Raw genomic sequence first — 25,926 nt, 5'->3', positions numbered from 1 at the left:
GTCGATAATTTGCATCGTGAAAGAACCCTCGAAATTTGTCACGCGACGTCGATTACCTGGTTTGGGTCTACCAGCAAACGTCAACATTGGCTGCCTCCGGAATGTCCTGCGTGGTTTCTCCGCCGCAGGACTCTGCGTGCACTTCTTCTTGGAGGCTAGTTTCTGCAAGAAGTCTCTGAAATTACTGACCATCTTCTCCCTGCTGCTGTCGGGCTCGAAAACGTCGTCGTTCTCCTCTGTGTCGCAAAACGAACCATCGTCAACCTTCGCCTCTGTCAGCGATTTATACTCGGTTGACTCGTAGCTGGCCGAAGAAGACTGTTCGGGTACCTCTTCCTCGGAAATCGAAAAGTCTTCGCAGCTCTTGGTTTCGAAGGAGGATTCCAGGTCCATGGACAGTTCGAACATGTTGGCAACTGTCGAGCTGGTGACGGATCTTCTCGAATCGTTATCGGATTCGTCCTTCTCCGAGCTTTTGCAAAGTTCATCCTTGCTGTCCGAGTTCGTTGTCAAAATAACCGGTGACGACGTGCAGTCTTCGTCTTCGTAGGCCTGTTCCACGCGTGATTTGTGGATCAGTATAGCCGCGGATGATTTCGATCTCTCTACTTTGAAACGCTTGCAACTCGAGCAGACTTCATCGAGTATATCTGCAGTCTCTGATTCGGAATGACTCTTCTTCCTGCCGGAACTTTTGCTGTTGTTGTCACACGTTTCCTGCCATTTGTCGAAAAGGCTTCTAAACTTGACGTCCAGTTCCTTGTGCGTCTCTGGATTGGTCTCTTTCCCAGAGTGTAACTTCTCCTCCACGTTGACAGAGTTCCTCTCGGTTAAGCTTGACCGATTCACCGATTTCTCCGAAAGCTCCAAGTTTTTCACGGACTTGTCCGAGTAACACGAACTCTGCTGATCGCAGGACTCGTTCGTTTTCGAGCCATCTTCGTTCGAGACATCGTCAGAATTCGAGTCGCCGCGGTCCCCGACTCCGTTGGTTTCCGAGACTTTCGTCTCTCGAGTACTTTTGGATCGTTCGTCCTGCTCGTCTGCCATTTTCTCGCAATTTCTAGGGACCAAGGCCGACAGAGACTTGGACCTGTCGATTCTGAAGCGCTCGGGCGGCGAAGGATCTTTGTCCTGGTCTTCGTTCATCGGGGAAGTTTGCTCGCCTGTTTCGCAGATCTTGTGCCACTTGCCTAAAAGGCGACGAAACTTCACGTCGAAGGACGGCGAAATCCAAACATCCTTCTTCCTCTTATCCACGTTCTCTTCTGAACCTGCTGGTTTCTCCGACTCGATCTCCAAACAGTCGTTCGTTTCTTTATCCACGTTGTTGTTCCGCTCGCGAAGATCGTCGATCTCGTTCAAAGCGTCCTGATCGTCCTTCTTGGAGCCAGACGCACCGATCTTGGACGAATCGTCGATGAGGGTCTGCAGGTAGTTCTCCAGAATCAAATTCTTCTGTTCAGGCGTCAGTATGTCGTTAAAACTGACGTTTATGGCCTCCTTGAAGATCTCCTCGCCCCGTACGTTCTGTCTCGTCAACGCTACCCGATGTTTCTCCGTTCGGTTCCTCGACATGTTCACCTTTTTCAGGACTACGTACACCTCCGATATCTCGTAGAAGCTGCGCTCCAGCTGAGAGACGTCGTCCTCGGGCAAAGGGTTGCACTCCATCGAGTTCTCCAGGTTTTGGTGAGAGTCTTCAGAGTCCTTTTTCGACGAACTGCTCAGCAGATGGCTGCGAATCCTGTTCAGCGACCGATCAAAGATCGGGCTGATCTTCTCGGGAGAGTTCTCCGTGTCTGAATCCGAGTTCAAGGCACGACGACGTTGGTGTTCCTCGTCCAGCATAGTTATCAGCTTGCGATTGTCGATAAAGTGTTTCCTAGGCAGAGGACTGCTGTTTCTCCTCTTCGAGCTGGACAGACACGTGTTGAATCGCAACTCCAACGCGCGTTTCAAGTTACTCATCCCGCTGCTCAAGTCTTCCTTGCTGAGGCTCTCTACAGTCAGCGGGGATTGGCTGACTGGCGTGCAAACGGGCGCCCTGGAATGCTGCGGCGTCTCCAGGTTCAGATTGTTCAGCTTTTCTATCATCCTCTGTATGGCAGGGCTGACCTCTCTTCCCGTTTCGAACAGACTCGATCGAATTGGCGTCGCGAAGCTCTCCGAGAGTCGCAGCTGGCACGAGTCGGAAGAACTTGAGGAATTCGACCTGGACATCTTCGTCGTCGGATCCCGGTAATTCTCGGTTTCATCCATCGAAACTATCGCGACGGTGTTCTACGCGCTTCCGAATAGGGGTACAGTTTCGACGATTACACTGTTAAATAAATAAAAGCTTGTTTCTTTCTTGATTTGTAATATCCACTGGGGTGATTTATTTGCGAGGAAAGTAAATTAGTATTTATATGTTTATCTATAAGCACTGTTCTCTACTTCAACCGTGAAAATATCATTATATCTTCTCTTGTACACTAATGGGTTTTTACTCGTGTAATAAATAATTTTAGTGGTTACTTCTGTGTTACAAAGATACTTTTTTAAGTGAAATTATATAGGTGTCTACTCTTGTAACCGATGTCTAGCTAAATTAAACCGTGTACCAGCATATAACCTTGTTCTATCGTAATTATCGCGTCCAACTGCAATGGAATTATAATTGTAAAAAAAACTATATAATTATCGTGTAATTTTGATCGTGTCAAATGTAATCAGATTACAGCTCTGGTTCAAGGTCGTATCGCTGGGACGGTTGAACTTGTTTTAGTATCAGCTACGAGAGATAAGAAAAAGAACGATTCCATTTATAAAATAATCGATGATCCTAAAACCCTGCTAAAATATAACTTCATAAAAGAAAAAAAAACATTTTTCTCGTATCACCAAAGATAGAGAAAGAACTTGTAAATTATAAATAAATTCTATGTTAATTAAGAAAAGTTTGCAAGTCACTGACGTAGTGTTGTTTCTCGTCTCGAATGTAAACTCGAAAGTAGAATATTTCTATCGCTTTCAGTTTTTGGAAAGCACGAGTTTTTGTAAAAATGTATGATTTTGTATAAAATAAAAATAGTTTGTGCGAAATGTAATCTTCTAAATGGAATTTGAAAGTTTCGAATAGATGTTTTTTATCTATAACTTTTCCACGATTCGGAGATTATTAGGACTAGAAATTGAAATAAATTACTCAAATATTGAAAGTGAAGAGTTTGTGGCTCTTTCGGTGGACACAGGCATTAACAACCTGTGGTTGCACAAATATGGTCCAATTATCGGTTAGATAGGTTAGGTTACGTATATTTATACGACCGTCAAATTGAATACTAACTACTTGTCAAATAAACGAGAGAAAAATATTTGAATGCAGACTGCTTTTTAACACATTCGCGACCTACGATTGTCGAGCTAAACGATTAGCTCAACGCTGTATATAATTTCCAAAGTGGGAATGTAAAAAATAGTGTCCCTATCCAGTTTTTAAAATTCCTAATACATTTTATGCGAACAAATATGATAAATTTAATAAGATAAATTTACCTGGTGTGATACGTAATCTCCAGCAGCGTCAATTTCAAAATGGTGTAGGGCTACGTGACCGGTCGCGAATGTGTTAATTGTATCGATTACGTTTAAAACTAAATCTACATATATTATTCGAACGGTAGAACCGTCGCCATAAAAATTCACAACTGTTGGGTTAGGTTTGGGTCAACAGAATTAATTCCGAGAATCGAGTGTTCCGTTACTGTGTATCGAAACGTACGCTAAAAAAAACTAGGCCAACGTTTCAACGCCCCCCAAAAAACAAAGTTCAACCGAAATAATAAATCGAAGCGGAACAATAGGAAGCTAAATATATGTTTAGAAAAATATTTCAGATCGGAGAGAGACCCCTGGAATTATCTCTAGGTCCGTCACTGCGCGCGACAGATCATGTATTTGCTCAATATCGTACGTTTTTACAAGAACTCGATAACGTGTTTCGCGTGGAAGACGAGAAACTTTACGAGACTCGGTGAATATTGCACATTAAAATTCGTGTTGAACAGTGTTATAGGCGGCCTCGAGGTACACGTTACACTTGCGTCGTCGTTCGAACGAACCGTTTACGACCTTCGCGTCTAAGACAACAACGTTCCTTTGTTTCTTTCGCAAACACGTGTCCAGCACCGTATTCGCTAATAAGAACGTTCACTCGCAATAACTGGCCGCTGACACAGCACGATGTACAAAGCACGATCGAAAAACCGATACGAGATAAGCAACGTTTAAATGTTTTACATACGCAACGATAAACAGTGTAGACCAAGAACGAAACGAGCTGCGAGGCGATCAACAACTGCCGATTCGTATCGATCGTCGACCGGAACGCGTCGTTAACTTCACGCTGTACGAAGGCTGACTCGCAAGGACGTTCCGTACTCGCTGTTGACTCGACCAATCGCGGTTCGATCTCACGACTATCCAATGGAAATTTGTTGTTTGCACGCGGGAACTTTAATTCCTCTTTATTGGTTTTAACGAGTAATCTTACTCAGCGCCTAAATATGTCAGTCTCTCGAAACGATTTCGAGCGTCTTCGATGGTTCCCTTTAACGTTCCAAAAACATCTGCGTTTTCTTTAATTAATGATAGATTCAAGCTGGGATTCTCTCCACGCTTGAAATATTAATTGTAATATTGTTGATATTATAATATATTAGGATGTGCAAGATTAAAGAAACACTCTATTCGAGTGATTTATTTGAAAAAGATATTTTATAGAATATATGTATATCGTAATCGTATAGACTATGATGTCATGCTGAATATAATTATGCATTTCCTATATCTTAAGAGGGCTCCAGAAAGATTTGAAAAATTTCCACTATCTTAAAGACTTTTATTTCCTATATTTATGAGTTAAACATTCAGAATGTATCGCTATATTAAATACACAGCGATTTTTGTATCCCTGATATTCATTCTCTAAAATCATTGAGATTATCCAGCCAGAGGTTTTTCTCGTACGATACGTATAATAATACTTAACTAATCTATTTTTTAATTTACTCGAGTACAATTAGAACTAATGATCATCTTGTTCTCATGACTTTCTCTCGAAGAATATTTTTACTAAACGAAAACTAAAATTACCTCAGAAATTTTCTCAAGTAACGCGAACGAATTTTCAAAAGAAGTTTCTTTTCAATCTCGTACAATACGATCGATGGTTCTGTCGAGTAGAGCATCTAAGACACAGTTACGTCCATAAAACTGAGTATAAATCTTCGAAACAGAAATACAAAACTGCAATACGTTCTCCAGACTTTTCTTCTTCTTAAACTATGCTCAAAATCCGTCACTATAAAACAGTTTTCTGGTGATCTCGTCGCCCCGAATTTGAAGTAATTCGGGGAGGAAAAAAGTGGTTCTCGCGAGAGTCGAATTTCTTTATCGAATCAACAGTTTCTATAAAGTTTCAAAGTAGCTTGACGCTCGGTGAACATTGTTTTGCCTTTTGTACGATACGACGATTCGTGCCAAAGAGTTCTGGCTTTATTACTCCAACCGTTCCGTTATAAAAAGTGAGCCCACCCTCGTAGAACATTCCTTCTTCCACTGAAACATTCTTTTTAATACGAAAAACTCTCACACGCAATAATGCACGGCCAAGTAGAAACGTATGGCGCCAACAAAAGCACCGAATAATTCACAATTAAAAACCGCCGAGTGGATCGTAAATTTAGCGCGAATATATGTATATACGAATAGAAGAAACATAATTCCATGCAAATGGTACATTAAAAAAGAAAAAGGAAAATATATTAACGCTAGATTTAACGGACCAGCTCTCGACTTTTTCCGTTGATTCAAAATTGAGCATTTTGCATTCTTTCGCGACGCAAAAATCCGTAAACTTAACTATGGCGATACTAATGCAGATTCGAACGTAATATCGCGTTGGTGCACGCTTCCGGTTCCCTTTTCCTCTTGATCTGCCTTCTCTTGGTCGCCTGATACGCGATCGTAAATAGGTTTCGTCTCCATCGGTATTTCATTATTTCGATATCGCATTGTCGTTGACGTCGAAACCGTTCTTCGTGGATTCTGCAGAAAGAGATAAAAATTTACGACGAGCTCTCTCGTTGCTGCGCGAAACGCGTTCGAGGATATTGTAATTCATGGCGCGGCGCCGTGGACGCTTTCATGGATCGAGGAACCGATCGAATCTACGGCTAGGCTTTGCAGAAGTGCGTTCATGCGAAAATAAAAGACCCTACGACCGATCGTTTCCCCTACTTTAGCACGCCTTTCCGTGTCCGAGCCTCGATATTTGCTCGAATCGCGAGGGAATTGAAATTTCGATGATTCAAGGGCGCTGGGGAGCATTTCTAACGACGATCGTTCAAAATTTTCAAGCGTCAAACATTGGAGTGGTCCATAAATTATTTCCTTTCTATTTCTTTAACCCCTTGCCGTACAATAACGTCTCTTACTACACGAGGAGTTAACGAGTAACGTGTAAACAAACATGGCTGCACGAGCAGTGAAACGAAGTGTCTCAATTTTCTAATCGAATAATTCCCAGCTTGTAAATCCGAGCAAACCTGCTTTGGGATCGTTGGAGAATAAAGTTCGGAGGCCCAGGATATCGGTCACTTTGTCTATGGTGGTTTGCCTGGTACCGAACGTGGTGGTCCTCTTCTGCTTGGCCGTGTTGAGATCGAAGAACGCTTTGATCGTTTGAAATCTGCCCATCGAGGACTCCTCCGACACGCCGCCTGTGCTCGCCCGCGATCGAGGACTTTCCTGTTGGGGTAACGAACTTCTCGAAATTCGATTAACCTTGTGCAGGCACTGACGGACCGCGACGTACAGGTTATCGTTGCTATCGACGTCCGCCAACAGAGCGTCCAAAGTTTTGCACAACTTTCGCCCCTTGTTCTGATCTTCCTCCTCCTCCTCCTCCTCGTCGATCTCGATCTCGACCCTCTCCGTCAACTTTTCCTCCGATCGGTGTTCCACGTTAGACGACATGTCGCTATCTCGACGGAAGCTAGACGGTTACGTGGATGACTCTTCACACGGAAGATCTAGCGTCGGTGCTGCCGCGTTCCACGAGAACGATCTAAGCGATCGTCCTTGCTCGGGATGTTCGACCAATGGGAACCGTCGTCGGTTGTTTACGGCGATCTCTGATTCGTTATACTGTATCTCAATTAGCTTCGAAGATTGAGAAAGATATACAGTGACTGTCGAAATTGATCCAGTACTTCATTATACTTTTTGCTTAACCCATTTGCATCGCTAAGCGGAATATTCGAAAACTATAAAACAGATTGAGCTTTCCATGTTTATAAATAAAAATGGGCGAAGACGATTATTGAACGATATTATAAAAACGAAAAGTCTACAGAGACTTCATCTACCAATAGTTTAATAACGAGATACACTGGTCGCCATTTTCCTACATGAATACTTCCAACGGAAACTAAATGGAAAAGGACGTATTTTCAGGTAGAAACTTTGTTCATTGGTAAAATGAAAAGTGCTAAAAATTAGGTGGACAGTTCCAGTCGGCGCGGCGGGAGCAGGAGCGACTACTTTGCGAAAGGGAATCTGTTTTTCGCGCGGTTCGCCTCGTGTTTTTATTTAAATGGTTCCATCTGAATTCCAAGTTTCGAATTGGGAAGCATGGCTTGTTAAACCCGTCCACTGCAGCACCGCGTCGCATGAAATTGGAATCGCTGGTCGAAGTTTAAAATACACGCGTTGAGGAGTGAACGTCTCTGTTAGATTTGACGCTTGGAATTTCCTTCGAGTCGAGTCGCCAAGTCGGCTTTCAAAGATCTCTTGCGAGTAAAATTCGAATACCACGGTCGCTCGCCAAAGTATTGGAAAGCTTTCATTCGGAATTCTTGATAAATTATTTACCATAATTGTTTTCCAATTGTTTAGCGTTTTAGGAGCTGCAAAGTTGGGTTTCCAGACGTTCCAGGAGAATAAGACGCCACGGATCAGACAATTGGCGTGGTACTTAAGTATATTTTATACATTATTAATATTCGAAAATGCGCGCATACATATAATATACTTTGCAATAATACAATTAATTCCACTTGAACAGCACTGAGCTAGACAGTCATTGTGCTACAAATTTTCAATAGATCTTTTAAGAATTCCGCTACAAAAATGCTATAAAATATATTTAATCAAGTACAACTTATCGATACGTTTATTATAAATGATCATGCACTATTACGATCTTTCGATTCTTATTAATAATTGAAACAGTGTATGGATCAAAGATTTATCAGGTATTAAACTTTTTTATGAACGTTCGTTAAGAATCGTAGATGACACTAGACGTTTAATGACTTTATAATAAAACAAGGCATATTATTTATCGACAAGTTTCTATCGATTATTCAATCGAGCGATTGTTAGTTCTTAAAATAATAATAAACGATGTGATGTTTCCTATTATTTACAATGAACAACCTAGATTCGAGAGAGAAGCAAGCAACGGGTTCATTCGCGAGTCATCAACGATATAAAAATCGACCTCAACGGCTAGTAAAAGCAATAAGCGGTCGTTCGATAAAAGTGATAAACAATTGAACGCGTCAATCGTTGAACGAAATGAAACCATCGTTAAATACTTAAAATAAAGCTAAATTAAATCCGAATCTAAAATTATGTTCACCGTTGGTCGCTTCCGTTCTCTCGATCAGATCGAAACTCATGTTTGCAAAATGAATTCGCAAATTTCTGCGCCGACCTTCGAAATTTGCAATTCTTCTAACGATACGAATAAAAAAAATACAAACGAAACGTGGTTAGTAAACTTGATCGAACTTATACTTATACGGTCCCCTTAAATGTAAGTTAAAACAATATTAAGATAAACTTAAAAGTTAGGAGCTGTAAATATTCGCGTATGTATTAGGCTCAAATTAATTTAAGCGACCTCCCCCCTGCACGTAATTGAAAAGACAGGTTCACGAAGGCGACTGGAAATTCTTAGCGCTTGAAAATTTCCAGTCAGCGCTCGTAAACTCGCCATGATCATTCCGGTCTGTTCGATGATAATTAATCTAATATGAATTAAACACCATTTGCTACGCTTTGAATAAAACTATAGCAAGAACGTATTTTTATCGCCAAAGATAAAGATAACAAAACTAAGACTACCCGATTGCGTCTGGCAAAGTTCGATATCGGCTGGAAATTTGCGAAATTTTATAAAACGGTTGAAAATTCTTCGAGAAATCCGATTCGATGCCTCGATGAACGAAAATCGATCGAAGGATCGAGGAAACGGCTCGGCCTAAAATCGAAAGTCCTCGATAAAATTGGTCGTTATCCAAGGTTTGCGATTTTCTTCGATCTTGAATGGATTTCCGTCGCTTTCGTTCGTCGGCGAAAGCTCGAGGGAAAAATTGATTGGACGCTCAATTTTCGATTTTCGTTGACCTCGATACTTTACTCTGCTCAAATTCTTCGACCTCGATCGCGTTTCCTGCGGATTCCACCCTCGCGTCGTTTCGATCAACAGTTCCTGGACTTGTTGTCGATCCAACGCTCTCGATCGTCCATTCTGTTTCTGCGAGCAGATTTCGCTTTACCGCAAGAACGTTGCACATTTTTAAAAGGAAATTTTTGGTCGATGCTTGGAGATAGAAATTATTAAAAATACCGAGTCGACTTTATTTTTAATCGAGACAGCGAATTTATATAAACGTTGAGATTCAAATTTATCCGAATAAATGAAAATATTATAGTCTCATCGAGGTCTCGATAATACTTGGTGTTTGAATCGTATAGATAGTATAAGAAATATCAACATCTCACTATCGTAAATGACTTGTTTGAAATTTGGTCGTTGAAACAGCCGACCTACACAGGAGAGCTCTGTTTACTACAAACTCGTGTCTCGATTAATGCGTTTACAATGGGAGAACCCTGATACTTGTAATATCGTAAATGTACGCTGAAAAATAATTCGAATTATATTGAAATCACTATGAATTTTCCAGGCTACGAAATGCCCGTGGAATCGAAGAAATTCGAACGAAGACGAACTCTGGACACTGATTTTGGCAAATTTTTGTCGAACAGGAAAGAGCAACGCAACGGACGACGCGATCAACGTGACGGTTTCTCGCGTGGCTGCCAAAAGGCGCGTATAAATAGGCTGCCTGACAAAAACAAGTCGACGGCTAGTGTTGCATGGACATAAAGTTTTTAATCGTCCCGACTTTAAGGCCTCTATCGCGGTTCGTACGAGCGAAACGAGAATTTTCGATCGCGTTTCGTCGGGCTACTCTGCGCGAACCTCCGCGACGAGAAACTTTTATCGTCGTATAAAGGTACATTTACTTTAATAAATAAGTATACGAATATTTATGGCCACCGTCGATCCGTAAATCTGACCAAAAGATCTTGCGGCAACCCGATGCCATAAATCACGAAATAAACACTCCGCGATTTACGTTTCGATCTTACTGCCCCCTTTGGAATCGTTCGATTTTATTCTACTTAGATAATTTATAGATATAAAATAGAATAAATAGATATTTTATCCACAGTCGATATTTCCAGAAGGCCAGGAAACAGTCGAAAGGAATCAATAAAATCCAAAGCAATAAAGTACCGCGGTTCTAGATTTTTAAAATACATTAAGAGCAAAGAAGTGCACGAATTACTTTCTACGTTTGCTGTTCGAAGTTCGAGGTATTAAGAGTTCTGGCAACGGTTCCGAAATTATTTGTACCAGAGAATGTTACGATTCGCGAGAAAAATAACGAAGAAATAAAAAGTTGAGTAAAAGTGTATCTTACCTAATGCGTTGTACGAAGAATTTGCAACATTGCATGGAATATTTTTCAACGATACGGCCCAAATGTGACGATACGGTACGTGAACATAATGTTTCTTGGGATTCCTCAAAGTTTTTCGAAATTGGCCTGTTGCCATTTTCGAGCAGACGGACCGTTAAATTTTTTAGGAACGTTTCGAAGGTACTCGGAGTGCGTCTTTCATTCATCTGCAAAATTGGACTTTTTCTACTATCGATGGAAACGAAATACTACCATACGGAACACAATTCATATTCGAATGAAAGTTAAACGAAAATAAAGATTTCAATTATACTATTATTCGAACAAAATTTTAAATTAATTAAGAGACAGTATTTGTATTCGACCGTGCTTTACCTCGTCGATTTCCCACAGATTCAGATGTTATCGATTAACCAAAGATGGATCATTGATCAGGAATCGTCGAGCGCCGTCCTTCGATCAGAACGTCCCTTCCGCGATTCTGCTATCAGCACGTGTTCACGTCATGCTGTTCGCGATGCGACTCAACAGGAAGACGACTATACGGTATCCGATATCCCAACTACCGATTCGCCATGATGGCGCTAACGTAGCGATTCCCAAACGCGGGAAATTTAAGCCACGCGAAAATTACCAACTTTTTCTCTCGTTTCGTTAAACGCATCAGAATCAACATTATTAAGGTCATAATGATCGTTGAATTTTCCAAGAAATTATAAGTCGAGACGAAATAGTTTGCAAGACCTCTTCAGAACAAAAGTAAATAATTACGTCGATCCAATATTCTTGGCTCAAACTAATCGGTGGTATTTTTTAACTCCTCCTTTTGAGAAGTCCTCGATTCTAAGAAGGAAAACTTCGGTTTCGTCTTGATCGATGGGATCGGAAAGGGCTCGGTTCCAGTTCAGGGCAGAAACGTGCAGCGTTAACCGAGTTGGTCGTGTTCGCGCCACGGACTACCGTCGTCTGCACGTTGTAAACGCGCCAGACGGAAACGAGAAATCTACCAATTACGGCAGACAATCTTCGTAGATTGAAATCTACGAATCGCCACGGTTGGCGGGTTCGCGTGGCGATATTTCACCGATACGTCGCTGGCTTCGATGCACACCGTCGAATCTGTCCGGTTCGTTTTGTTCGACGTTACGTTTTCTCCGTAACTCTTTGCTCGACATTTTTTATTCCTCGAGTCCCGCATCGTTAAGAGGCATTCCCGTTTCTCGGTTATTCCGAAAGAGACCATTTCTCAATAATATTTCGAACTCCTGAATGTGGCACGAAGAATTGTTTTCGACGATCCACTATGTATGTACAATTTCGAGTCAATCGATGTATTTTCGAAATATTACGTCGACCAGATTTGACAAATATCAATCCCAGAAAGTCGAGTTTAAAAACTGGGTGCAACAGAGTTGGATCTTATAAGTAGAAATGGTCAACGACGGAGCTTGGAAGTAGAAACCTAGCATAAGTAGAAATGGTGAGTGATGGACATACCAGACAAAATAATTTTATCAGAATTTTTTCTGACGATACGTAACGTCTAATGTAAACGTTAAATATCCACATACTTTCAACGGGCGTGCTCGTATTTGCACATTGTTTTTATCTTTAACGCGACGAATAAAGCAACGAAATAAAAACAAAAAAAAAAAATATGCACCGCAATTTTTTCGAGTAGACCTCCATTCTGCTGTGCCGAGGAAATCGTGATCGTTGCGCGAAAAACAAACGTGTTTGTTCGCGAAAAACAGAAACGCAATAACAATAAAATCTGTACACTTTACGCGAATTGCGAATCTCGAGGGCTCGAAACGCGGAAACCAATTAGCAACGCGAGAGTGGGATAACGATTCGTTTCGATGGGAAATTTGTAATGAAAATTTATTAAATGCTCTCGTCGGCAAATAAACTCGGAAATTGAAATTATCGTGTATCTACGTTTCTCTTTGTCGTTACTGCATTATTATTTTAACCGTCTCAAAAGGGTCGACGGTCCTTGATTCGGTCTCTCGAAAATACGTTAAAATAATCTGTTTACTTTGTCGACGTATCTTTCGAGAAATTTTAAATTTAATCAATGTTTATGCGTCTGTGGGAAAATGGAGTTCGCGGGAGGACCGTCTTAATTGATCGCCGATTCGAGGCTGCAATTCGAACTCGTCCCAGATAAATTACCTCCAAGTATTCGGAGGGGGATGTTCGTTAGACGAAATCTCGTGTGCACGAAACGTTACGTACGCCAATCCGCAAAGTTACGTGGCTCCCTGAACGCGAAACTTCGTCGAGACGTCCTGGAACGGGATTTGCGGAACGTACGACCGCTTTTTCGCGAAACAGCCCAACGGAATATAAGGGGGGGAACGTCGGAGGCGCGTCGACGGAATTGGCGTCGCGCCAGGCGCGGAAGCATTGTTACTGTTCCACGGTATGTAAGATCGCGCAGTAAATCGACTCGAGTGGATTGTCGCTCGTTTGACAGACAGCCCGACAGGTGGCAGACAGACACCGAAAAGTGTCAAGAATTTCTGCGCTTTACGGCCGGGGACAAGTCGATCGAGCTCCACCACGTTCGTGCTCCTCGAGTCCCAACGCAAAAATCAAAAATCTCCTGGGTACGTCCCATCTCGAGGAAACTAAACAATTTTTGTTAATTTACCATCGACTGAACGGGGCTTTTCAAATGGAATCCAAGTCTCGATAGGAAAGTGGCTACTTACGATACTAAAACCGATTTGTACCAAAAGTTGTGGACTAAAGCGATTAAAAATAAATTTGAATAGGATTCGCGTGGAGTTTTGGTGTAGTTGAAGCATAAGGGACATTTTGCAATTCTCGAAGGGTTGATAGACGAGCGAATAGTTGATCAGACGGAGATAAAGGGAGATTCCATCGAGCAGCAGACCAGCTTTAAATTATTTAACGGTTCGCGCGCGTTGCAAGAGAGTCGTCCACGCAATTGGCTCAGGCACGAACTCGGTCCTGTCGATAGTAGTGCATTACATCGTGCGATTATAGTCACGTGGAGTTGAATGCAGCACGGTTCGCGCCGCAGGGGCGTAGTTGCGAAACACTGAAATCAATACGGTGCATTCTCTCTCCCATTCATGACTTGTACGCGGGTGTAACACACGGAACTCATTCACGGTGACCGAATGCGGTGGCGCGCGTCTACCGTTTCGATTAAAAAAATACCCAGGAGAACCCCTAACTTTGCCCCCTGACCCTTTTTGTTCGAATAATCTAGTGGTAACGCAAATCATTCGACGTGTCTCTTACGCGACCAATTATTATTTCAAATTTATTATTCGGTAGTTATATATAGGATTTGATTTACTTCAGGTTAACGATATATTTTTTTACTATTGCAGAATTGAGGAAAATATTTAAAAATTTTTATTCTCAACTGTTTCAATACGATTTCAAACGACGAGTCTTTTCGACTCTCCTATACGTTTGCGTTATAAAAGTATACTATTCCGTTAAAGGTTAAAGTAAAATAATGTTGGAGATTGAGATTAATCGGTGGGCACTTGGAACGTCTTCTTCAGCGGTCCATAACTCGAAAACTAACGTGGAACGGTTTTTGGTTGCTTTCTATGTAAAAAATGGTGGAGTTGCTAGACCTAATATTTTACGCGTAGCAACGGTGGAGCTGTCATCCGCCACGCGACGAAACTAGGGTAAAATTGGAGGGGGCGTCGAGCGGTTCGCGAGGAGGAATTCGCGTATTCGGAGCAGGAAGAGACGTACCGGACCGATTTATATATTTATCGGTCGGACAGGGACACCGAAAGAATGGAGGGAAGGATACGCGGAATAAAAGACGAGCGACGATATGTAGGTCAGGGAATGAAAAGTAACGAGTCGTGACTGGATGGACGTGAATGAATGAACCGAACGGTCCGCGTAGTCGCCAGGGAGAGACTGAACGCGCCGAGAGGTAAGAAACGCTGGACAAAAGCGAAGACAACCGGTCCGTGGAACGAAAACGGGCTGGTAGGAAAAAGGGAACGAGTAACGGCGCGAAAAAGAGGAGAGAAAACACAGACCGAACAAGAGAGCGAGAAAGAGGGATCGAGCGAGCGAAAAGAGAAATGGGTCAGACGAGGGAGAAATAAAAAGGCACGCGTTAAGAGCAGAGCAACCGTTATTCTCTCGCGAAACACCGCGGCGCAATATCGACCGACGAAAAACTCCAATCCCTCGTTTTCCCGCGGGAAAATCCTCCTAACGAACAGACCACGTCGGAGAAAAACCCAAACGTTTCACGCGAAATTATCACTCGAAGAAGAAACACGCGTTACCGTTCGTTGCGACACGGTGTCTCGTGCAGGACCTATTTCACCGATTCTTTCCATCCCCTCCCTCGACTCTGATAGCAGCGAGCGATTACAATTGCGGCAAACACGGCTAACAAGGGAAGTTCGGGAACCGGGATATTCAAAAATGATGAAACTTTGCGTACAAGTAGAGTAGGTCATCCATAAGATACACTCGTTTCTCGTTCGGGCTGTGATACGCTCTCGAGGGGGTTGAAATCAACCCTTACGGGAAAATACGGAGCTACCTTTCAGACAAATATTAACGAAAGCGTGCAACAAACGTATAAATAAATAAAATAAACGATTATGGGTTTTCCATCCTCCGATAAAATCTGTAAGAGCGAAGTTTGGGATGGAAACGATATTAGATTCCCGAAATACTCGGTGAACGAAAGACAAAAAGTGGAACCCGACGACGTTCGGAAGCACCGGAAGCGGTCAAAGACAACGAGAGGCGGTCGTCGGGTACACAAGGGGTGGGAGGTATGGGCGGAGGGGGAGTAACGAAAGGGTGGAAGGTGAACGGAGAGGGAAGAGACGGGACACAGGTAAGCAAGAGCGAAAGAGAGATATGGGTCAGAGGATGGACCGGACGGAATATTGATCCGGCCACCTCGCGATAGTTGGCTGTGTTGCGCTATGCTCTGCCATGTTTCCTCTCTCGGTCTCGCCCACCGTCTCTCCTCCCCGTGGTACGCGGATACACAGAAGACCTCACGGTCTTCTTACCTTAGTCGCTGCTCGTGGAGCCCGTGCAGTTTTAAATCGAGCACCTGCGGCCGGGGAACGCGACGTCCGTCCAAATAGTTCGCCCCCCTGGGATGCTTGGTCGATTCGATGGCCGAGGAACCCCCAACGCCACGATTTATCATACTTCTGTTATTGGACGCTCGAAACGCGTGAATTGTTATTTAAACTACAGGAGCGTTGAACGTTAATTTTGGGGGAAAAAGAACAAAGTGCACGGTAAGAGAATTCGCGTGTAACGTAACGGGACGCCATTATGCTAAGTAGGGTAGGGTCGTCCTGTTGCTGGTTTGCATATTTCTGTCTTGGGTTTTCGTTCCGCTGCGACAGCTACCAACATTTGTCTTCGGGACGAAAGGGTAATTTCTTTTAACGTGTCGCGATTTTAATTGCAGATTCCCGGCATAATCGCCAAGTTCAAAGCTCGACGGAAGTTCGAACTCGAGCGTCCCGCTTCGACGTTCTCCATTTTTATGGTATCGTCTTCGAAACCCTTTTCTTGCTTTCAAGAGAATTGACCGAGCAAAGCTGGAATTATTCTTGGATGAAAATCGACCTTCGACCTTTCGATTATCCCTGTAACCAGCATTCGGTGCGATAACTAAATTTTCTTTTAGTTTTACGAATATTCGGATGCTCGATCGTGTTTTATTTACCGAAATTTTGATATTCGAGTACGGAATGATTGTACGAGAGGTATGAGCGCTTAAATGGATGCGTCTATTTGCCTAACTGGTGAACGGGAGCGCTAAATGTCGCGAAATGGAACGCGAATCGTTATCGTTGCGGAGATACACGACACACCAGGAGACCACGTCTCGACGGAGATACCACGTTGTGTCACATCGCAGATACACGCCTCTGTGTACTCGTGTTGACACGTAATTATCTCTGCGTGTTTGGTACACGTGTCTTTCCGCCACCGTCGTCGTTGGCTTGTTTGAATTTCGGGCGTACGACACGACGAAACGATCGGTTTCGCACGAATCTTGCTCATCCTACCGTTAATGCGAATCCTATCGAGCTGGGTCTTGGACGACAAAGCGTTTTGTTTCCTTCTATACACTAAATTCGAACTGTTATTCAACGAGAAATACATTCTGTGCAATCGATCTAACAAACTTCGATAAAGTTTATCGTTTCAAGACCTATCAATTTGTGTTAACTTATCGGAATGGTGTGGTTTAAATAACGCGAAAATACTCATTTGGTACGACTCGTCTGACGCGTCTGCCCAACGCTAACTGTTTCTACTAGTGATTTGACGGCTCTATTGTCCGCGTTACCTAGTTTTAATTAATTGAGAGATTGTAAGATCGACAGAAAACAGATAACGCTATTCGTACCATCCATCACCGAACGCAAGTGAAAACAGTGAGTAATGGACAGACACGTTGCTTAGGCTCCAACTTAAATCGACGGTTCGTACTTTATTGATGGATGCCACAGTATTATTACCGCTTTCTGTCGATCTTACGATCCGTTTGATTGATTAAAACCAGATGAAACGGATTGCTCAACCGCCGAAACAAAACGCGGTGGACAGATGCGTCAGCTATTAAACGACAACTTACAACTCCCACAATTTCTCATATTTCCGAAATAAAAAAAATATCGTATATGCTTATAAGACGAACAAATATATCTGCAGAATTTCGATACAAAACAGACTAACCGTCGTTGCGAGAGAAAAAAATCATAAAGGCTGAGAAATTCTAGTCCAGGCACTAATAACTCCTTAAAATAGGTAAAATAGTAGGTTAAGTGGTTTCGTGGGAAGAACTGCTAATTTACTAAAATTTCGGACAGTCTTTCGCCCACGCAACGAGGCTGTCTCTGCAGGGTGCGTTCGCAGAGGAACAACGTGCCTTGAGTTACGAGCAGCGCGCTTTCTATGGGTAGAAGTTGGACCGGTGCCCGTCGAAGCCCGAAAGTTCAAAGGAACGATTCTAGAGCGACGCTGGGGCCTCGTCGCGAGGACTGGCCAAGTTCGTCGAGCTTCCAATCAAGGTTCGTCGAACCTTATCACCGATCTAGCCCGATAAAGGTTTCCTATAACCGATCGAAGGGACCAGGATCTCGGTCACACAGAAACAGCCACTTCCTCGAAATGTTATTTTTATTTCCCAGGTTGCATTTTATTCCCTTCGAGGTCGAAACGTGTATTCGGAGAGTAAAATTCTATCGACCCTTGTCCCCTCTGAAGGGACGTCCAGCAAAGAATTTCGATTGTACCCTCTAAGGAAACACAACGACAAATGATACGTTTACTCGTATATTTACTATCTATTTCGTAGAAAAAGTGTGCTCGAGTTAGTAGTAGATGGTCGAAGAGAAGTCTCTGGATGCAAAGGGTTAAAAATCACAGAAGAAGGCCGCGGTAAAATTAAACGGTTGACATCGTTGATAGAAATAACGTTAAATGGAACCAAGGTTTTCAGGGTTAAAGATGGAAGGGAGGACACGTGGGTGGGAGTCAGGTCGGTAAGTAACTAAGAATTAAGGAAACCAGGAGAGGAATATCGAGAAGAACGCGTTAAAAGCAGGAGGCAGTGTTCCGCGGCGCGGCGACGAGCGCGGAAAAGCTCTTTGAAGCCATACGCCGCAGTCGGCTTTGACTCCTGAACTTTAGAAGCTTTCAAGCTGGAACCGTGGAGGGAAAACGCGTGTATACATCGGGAGGGCGAAAGAGGAACGAAAGACGAGAGCGATAAAACTCGACCGGGGTCTATGAAGTATTTTGCAGTACGTTTTCGCGAGCTTGCGGCTTGTTCTGCGAACGGGATAGATGAATTAAATTGCTGGATACGTGGTGAGCTTTCTCTTCTGGAAATTAAGGTTACCAGGAGCGTTTCTTTCTTTTTACTTTATTTAGGAAAAACCAGCGGCATTGTCTTTGGTTGTTTGGCAAAAGTATTCAACGTGAACTATTCGTGGTAAAATAATCGTTCCAGTTTCCGTGAAACGTTTTGTTGCCAAGTTACACACCAAGAACCACGCGTTCTAGCGACACATCCGGAAATTTCAACTAATTTCATTCGACTGTTTATAAATAACGCTCGATATCGCGTGCACAGCCTCGCCGACTATTCTCTAAACAACGTTTTACCGCGTTCTATGAATCATCGCGTTCTCTTGACGGGAACGCCAAGCATTGGAAACTCGTAATAGCGTTACGGACTGTAACGAAGAAACGTTAACTCATTAACTATTTCGAAATTACGACGCCCATCGGTTTATATTATTATTGGCAAGCTTTGTTACGGCGTCGTTCAACGTGGAAAGATCGCTTAGAAATCTCTGTAATAGTTTGGATCGGTCCTCGATGTAAAAACAATTAATTTCCTGTCGCGTTTGCTCACTTTGAGTTGTTGTTGAGCCACGTTGCTATAATAGATTCGATGATGCGTATTAAAATAAATACGCGACAGATAAGATTATACGCGGAAATAAATTTCGAAGATAAACGTATCTAAAATCGAAGTGGGTCGTGTGGAAAATATTACGGAATTCGGAGATGGACGATAAAAATATAATTAATTCTTCGGTATTTAAGGGTACGATGACTCGTGGAACGATGGCAAACGTTTGCTATTAGATCAGTCTTGGTTTCGAATGACTCAGTACGTTCCAATTCGATCTTGGACGTTGCCAGGAGCGTCGACGGGTCGCCATTAGCGATCGACGCGGCAAAGATCGGTGTAAATCAGAAGTGGAAGCTAATAGATCGACGGGCGCGTGATTGTTGATAGAATAGAATAAATTGCCGCGCACGGACGATTATTTGCTTCGTTCGCGTAACTCGATTGGTTCTGGTCGTCGCGGATTAGCGACCGGAGTTCATTTCTTCCCGACCCCTGGTCTCCTATGAATGAGTCCGCGCAGAGGCGAGCGTCATCGCTTGACGTCGAACGATGACACTGCAATTATCCGCGCTGAATTACGCAGCCGACTGATCCCTGCTTATCTAATTACGCTCGTCAAGTCGATCAGCGTTACGCGCGAACCGCTCGGATTAACCGCGATTTTCGTCAACCCGCGTCCCTGTTTAACCAGATCGTTCGTTGCAACCAAACGATCCTTAAAAACCACTCTAAAATGTTGTATTGACTTTGAGTTTACGCCGTTTGAGCGAAATACGATTGAAAAATTATTTGGAATTAAATGGTACGTCAAGGGGTTGATAGATTGCAATTTATTTATTGCACGTAAGTTTAGGAATCGATCGGGGACCCCCCGACTGAGAACGCGGGTTTGTTCGAGGAATGGCAGCATTCTAACGTCGAAAGCTTGGAACGTCGTGGAATCCTTGTGTCGCGCTTCGACAAAGTTTTCCCGGACTCGTCCCAAGTTGTAGGAACGTTCGGATACAGGCAACGAAGGCCTAGTTTTCCTTGGATAAATAATTATTCTATTTTCGCCAATTGTTTACTGGTCCCGCACGTTTCGCCGACACGGTCCGCGCGAGTTCCACGACGGCGAGCGTTCCTGGCATTTTCGCTTATCAATTTAGGTCGCGGTTCGCCTTTGTTTTCCGCGAGTTACGGGCTCCTCGGCGCGGACCGCGCTCCTGTTGCAATAAAACAACCCGTCGATAAATATTTTCGAACCCGTTGAAAACCGACGGACGATTTCGCGTTGCGTTTTTAGCGTACCGTGGCAATAATGACTTCATCGACTAACACGAATCGTACACGCAATTTATTTACGGATTTGCACACCCTTCGATACGATACAGCTGCATAATATGCGTAAAAGCCTCGTTAATTGCGTATGTTATTATTATTAATATGTAAGGAAGCACAGATGTGGATTTTAATCGTCGGAAGATAGTTTCCAATTTTCAATTATTTTAATCGCGTCAATGATGGAGTTCTCGTAGAAACGTTCTTTCGAGATTTACAAGAAACTTTTAACGACGTCCTCCGAGCGCGGAGGAATATTCTCCGGTCGGAAACTACTAGCGTTGGACGAAAGAGGAGTTTTCCAGCACGATCAGATTTTCATCATTCCGATCTCGTCCGGTCCAGCGTCCACCCACTTCCGCGTACGCGACGCGCTTATGGAAACGCGAAAGTCACCCGTTGGGAATTCCGTTCGTTGCATTTCGATCCGTCCTCCAGGGTTCCACTTTTCCAACCGCGGTCTCTGTATTCCATAATCGCGCGCAAACAGTGATAAAACCCCTTTGCGTTTCCAAATCACCGTGTAATCTGATATACCGGCGACTGGTCGAGCGCGTAACGCGATCAGTGTGCACGCGGCTTTATGCTACGACCACCGAGACTACGACCAACGGACCACCCCCGCGGTCGACGAACGGCTTCTCGTCCAACGACGGAGTCCATTTTCCGTCACTCTTCTCCAATTATTTTCAAAGCGAAAAATATCGTTAATATATTTCTGCTTAAGCTGGGCAAAATTTTTAATACCTAACCCCATATATGTATATATGTAGATAGCAGGACTATTTGTCAGGCACCTACAAAAGTTAATTCCAGGCTGCAGAAATAGCTACGACAGTTATCCGATCGAACAGCGATATAAATTTTCTACAATTCGAGTAAAATAATATTTTCAAGAATTTTTTTGCTCGTATGCATCGATGATAAATTTATTTACGTTAGTTTGGGAAACGGTGTTATGCAAAATTACCGCGCGCAAAGTTGATGGTCCCTGTCCTAAATATATCCGCACAGTGGGACAAAATCCACAAAACATAGCCAAGATGTGTAATTAGGAAATCCTTAAAATAAACCCGATTATGACTGATGATGAAACCAGACATTCGGGTCATGGTTTATTTTTATTAAAACAAACGACTATTTCCAGTCGATATTGAATTCCTTAATTATCCCATTTATTTTAATTTTAACTATTTCAAAGCGAAACTTTAAATCGTTCGATCACGTAAGACTGTAAATATAATTTCTATTTTTTAACGCAAATTTCTATGTTGCATCCAAAAGATTATTCTACCTAGCACGATCCAGCGTACCGCGAGCTCCCTTTGCTATCGACCAATTTTCCCAGGGAAGCTCAGGAAGTCAGAAACAAAGACGTCAAAACTTTTCGCTGAAAATTTGCTCGAAATTCTTGAGGAACAGTTACAAACGAGAATCTGTTACGCGTACCTCTTATTTCGTCAGACTTGATCGCGAGTATCATTAGTTTACGTCCCCCCTCGTCACTATGAAAAATGGCTTTCCCTCGGAGGCTGAGCTACTCCACAAAGCTTCAGGCATCTCTCGGTCAGTATCAAAAAATGACTGACCGAGTAAACAAAAAATTCTATCACCCCCAACAAAAAGTCATTGCAAAATTAATCGTGACAGTGTAATTTTATGTTTCGACAAATTAATTTCAGAATCGAACGTCCCTATTATGGACTGGAATGACCTAGCCTAAGGGAGAGTCTGACAGAGAAAAACCTAGAGATAAGTTTAATAAAATGGAGAATCTCGAATGTGGAAAACCAAGGACGACCACGAAGACAGAGGGCTGAAAAACGTGTGCAACCCTCCGTGTCTGAACGGATTGAATGTGTACACCCGGTGTGCTGTGAGTACGTTCAGCGTGGAATGTTGCAGCTGCTGCTTTTCGCGTAATCCAAGCTCACCGGTGACACGGCGGACGAAAGTAATTACGGGGAACAATTCGATGCTGTCGCTGGTTAATGGCCGTTTATCTTGCGGCGTCTGCCGCTGATTAAATTGTTATCTCCGTTTTCATTTTCGTTTTTGCGCCGCGGCTTTATGGATATATCAATTCCCAGCCATATTTACCGGGATTTTTCGATCTCTCTCGTTCCCGCAACCCGCTCGAAAATTCCGAACATCGGACTCTTTAACTGAACTTTCGTAATTATTTTTTTAACCCTGACCCGTGACTCTTCTTCTAAACCCAATAAATCGTACTTTGTTCGACGATGCATCTCGATGAAATCAATCTAGTACATACAATATAATATTTCAAAGAGTCTGGAATCTATTTAAATATAAAACACGATATCAGAGGAGGAATATTTTCCTGGTCGGTTGGCAACGTGTTAAGATCGAACGATATATCGAGCATTTTTGTGCTTCGCTCGCATTTGCTGTACCATTTACGTCAGCCCCATTGATTTCGATCGTTACCAGCGGATGCGTCCGAGCAATATTCCAACTGCAAAACGGTTCCGCCTCGCTCCGGGATGGCGGTGAATAATGTCACGTTCAGTTCGATTCTAATTACACGAGTACGGGCGGTTAATTCGAACCATTCGACGTGATTAGAAAGTTTGTTAAGTGTTTGCTCGAAATCGATTGCACCGGCGTTAGAAAGTAGCGCGTACCCATCGATCGAAGCCGTAACGAATCAACGGAGGATCGAGCTATCCTCGTCCTAGCAATTAACGAACAAGCGATACCCCTTTGTTAATAATAATTCGTAAATACCTGCGATGACAAGTTTCTTTGGAAGTTAGCTGTGAATTCGCCTATAGTTAAGCTTTCGTCACTTACCTGAAACAAAAAGGAAAATCGAGTTAGCGACGGAGGACAATTTCGGAGACGAGAACTTTTTGGTACCGGAATATAATACGAAACTTTTCTACCGTCAAGAATAATGTCTCAGTAATTCCTTTATAGAGTCGATCTTGTACTGCAGTTCTAATGTAATTGGGTGCATCTTAGATAATTTCATTTAAAATTCATCTTCGAACGAGTTAAGAGTGAAATATTTCAACGGCAAAAGGAGAGACGTAAAATCATTGGATAAAGTAATAATACAGTAAAATTCCGATTATCTGGCATACTCGAGACTAGAGCAATGCCGGAAAATCAAATATATCGAATAGTTAGACTACACCTACATACGATGTGATAAGAAAAACGAAGAATTGAAATGAAAGAAATTTCACACCTTCTCGAATTTTTTTCTAGAAAGTGGGTACGATTTTGGGGGTATGTCTATTCACCAAAAATGATTGTAATTGACCCCCGCAACCGACAATAATTTTTTTAGAACGATTTGAAAAAATTGTTTTTTGCTGAAAAATTTAGGCCCTATCCCGTGTCGATTTTTCTTAAAAATTCGTTTTTAATTTTTAATTCACACAACCATGGGTAATGTAGTAATACAATTTATTAATAAACAATAAAATATATAAAATTCTTACGCTTTATTCGTCAACTATTTAGTATCGAAGTCTTGTTTTTTACGTTTGGATAAATGACAGTAGTCCTATTACAAAGTAAACGAATTTGCCCCATTAGGCAATTGATTTTCGACGATAGAGGAAAATAGAAATTGGTCGAGGATAGGAAAAACACTTTCAACGTTCGATCGTGGAATTTGTTCACTGTTGAAGGCGTTGGTGACAAAATTGGGTCGACGGACATTTCAAGTTCAGCACCGCGATTCATCGATACGGCGACCATATCACTTTGTGCGTGCGTGCGTGTGTAATGGCTTCATTGTGCGGGTTGTCGCGTTTGCGGTGCCACGACCACACAACGCTGGCCTGATTTTATCGACTTTTAATTGGCCAGAATACGCGATAGCCCCGCCATGTCGACGGATTTTAACGAGAAAATATTCAAGTCGCAAGAAGCGCAAGCACGACCGTAGTCAAAATTTTTCTGGTAGCCTCGGATAAAAAATTATAGCGACCAAACTTAAACGACTAAAAGACAACGTAAGTAAAGCAAATAAATAAACCCTGATGCAGTGAGTATCGAGTGAAACGAAACACGACGTAAATATCGGTAATTCGGTATGTTGATGTTTATCGCGGCAGTTGCAATTTACATTTTGTAACACATTGTTCGCGATAGTCTGTAATTTACCGCGCGTTCGCTCGGTTTCCAAGAAACGAATGTGCAGTTGACGGGCACAACTTCAAGTGCAAAGCGTTTTCGCGCTAGCATAAATTATCTCCGTTTGTTAGCGTTCACGGTGTGTCGTCGGTAGGCCAAGTTTATGCAACCGTTCCGCAAAACCCGGCGCAGACGGTGCTCCTCCCCCCTCCCCCCGTCGCGTAAAATTCTGCGGTCGCAGGTGTGGATGCACCTTGCTGACAGTAAATTTCCTAGATTATGAGCGGACCGACTCGACATTCACGAGCTTCGTCAGAGCCCGATTTGCATGGAGACTGACGGCTTTTCAAACTACCTTCTACGCGTTGCACGATTAGGCGAAAACACCTAGTCGAACCAAGAACAACACGAGCAGGTGGCTCGAGAACTTTCAACCGTTTCCTCCGTGTCCTGTTCGTCGGTTAACTGCTATCTTTTCCCCCCTTAAATTTCTACTAATAATAATATTTAACGCTTAATCGAGACAACGCGATTCGATTCCCTTTCGATAACTCGAAGAGAAAAGTTTCTTCATTCGTTAAGCCAGTTGAGAGATCAGTGTTTCCCCACGTTACCAAGAAAAGGTAAAAGTTTCAATATACTCGACGGAAACAGTAACGGAATTACGGACATTGGAGTTAAACGACACTCGAAAGGTTAATCAACGACAAATTTTAAACTATCAACAATTATAAGACACACTTTTGTAAGTTCCCGAATTTCCCCCATGGATTCCATTTGTTGAAATTAAATATTGACCAGTAAGTCTCTCTTTTTTTTTTTTCTGGTCGAAACAAACTTCACGCGCAACGTTTGTATTATTTCCGTGTGACTGTAAGCGATGGACGCGAAACACAGGCGCATGGAAATTGAATGAAGCAGATTTCTGTCGGGCAAAGGGAATCGTTGTTTTGGCAACGTTTTTTCCTCAGTTTTTTTTTTTTTTTTTTTTTTTTTTTTTTTTTTTTTTTTTTTAGTTTTTAATAGGCCTTGTATCGTTTCGCGTCACGGTTTGACAGAAACAACGAACCAGCGCACCCGATACGCCGCGTTCGTGCCGCGAATAGCACAGTCAGATATTGCATTTTAATTCCATATTCGTTTGCATGTCGGTGGTACATGGCCGTGGAAAATATTTCGCTAAACAAATAATCACTTTCGATAATTAATTTTATAAACGAAATAAAC

General features: G+C 42.7%; 2 protein-coding genes across 10 annotated transcripts in view; both read right to left on the bottom strand.

Annotated features, from left to right (window-relative positions):
- LOC143345830 (uncharacterized) overlaps positions 1 to 2,280 on the bottom strand; it is a 94,615-nt gene extending 92,335 nt beyond the window's left edge. For 2 of the 4 annotated variants that reach the window (XR_013080323.1, XM_076773325.1), the window contains exon 1: positions 57 to 2,277. Coding sequence is in view for 3 of the 4 variants with exons in the window: in XM_076773325.1 (XP_076629440.1) it covers positions 57 to 2,262 (2,206 nt within the window). In the remaining variant the exon portion in view is untranslated. Of the gene's footprint in view, positions 1 to 56 lie in introns of all 4 variants that reach the window. The other 2 variants (XM_076773324.1, XM_076773327.1) reach the window with 2 other exon arrangements.
- Positions 2,281 to 4,961: 2,681 nt separating this feature from the next.
- On the bottom strand, positions 4,962 to 11,343 carry LOC143345301 (uncharacterized). Of its 6 annotated transcripts, none has more exons than XR_013080254.1 (3): positions 11,205 to 11,343; positions 10,830 to 11,035; positions 4,962 to 6,093 (listed from the first exon to the last, which is right to left on the bottom strand). XR_013080254.1 is itself a non-coding variant. In XM_076772281.1 (2 exons), exons 1-2 carry the CDS (start codon positions 7,021 to 7,023, stop codon positions 6,044 to 6,046), a joined length of 480 nt encoding a protein of 159 aa, XP_076628396.1. In that variant the 3' UTR covers positions 4,962 to 6,043. The 6 variants fall into 6 exon arrangements, 1 of the variants encoding a protein (XP_076628396.1); XR_013080256.1 differs by lacking the exon at positions 4,962 to 6,093 and adding an exon at positions 8,616 to 9,608 and having other exon boundaries at positions 10,830 to 11,057; XR_013080255.1 differs by lacking the exon at positions 4,962 to 6,093 and adding an exon at positions 8,616 to 9,608 and having other exon boundaries at positions 10,830 to 11,048.
- Between the last annotated feature and the right edge of the window lie 14,583 nt (positions 11,344 to 25,926).

This window comes from Colletes latitarsis, chromosome 9 (genome assembly GCF_051014445.1).
Source record: "Colletes latitarsis isolate SP2378_abdomen chromosome 9, iyColLati1, whole genome shotgun sequence".
Classification (NCBI taxonomy): domain Eukaryota; kingdom Metazoa; phylum Arthropoda; class Insecta; order Hymenoptera; family Colletidae; genus Colletes; species Colletes latitarsis.
This window is presented reverse-complemented; position numbering and strand designations above follow the sequence as displayed.

Bases quoted from the DNA above. Each gene is read 5' to 3' on its own strand.
- LOC143345301 (XM_076772281.1), bottom strand. From the start codon at position 7,023: ATGTCGTCTAACGTGGAACACCGATCGGAGGAAAAGTTGACGGAGAGG. The intron at 6,094-6,593 runs GTTTGCTCGGAT...CTCTTTCTGCAG, and splicing joins CTCCAACGATCCCAAAGCAG to AATCCACGAAGAACGGTTTC.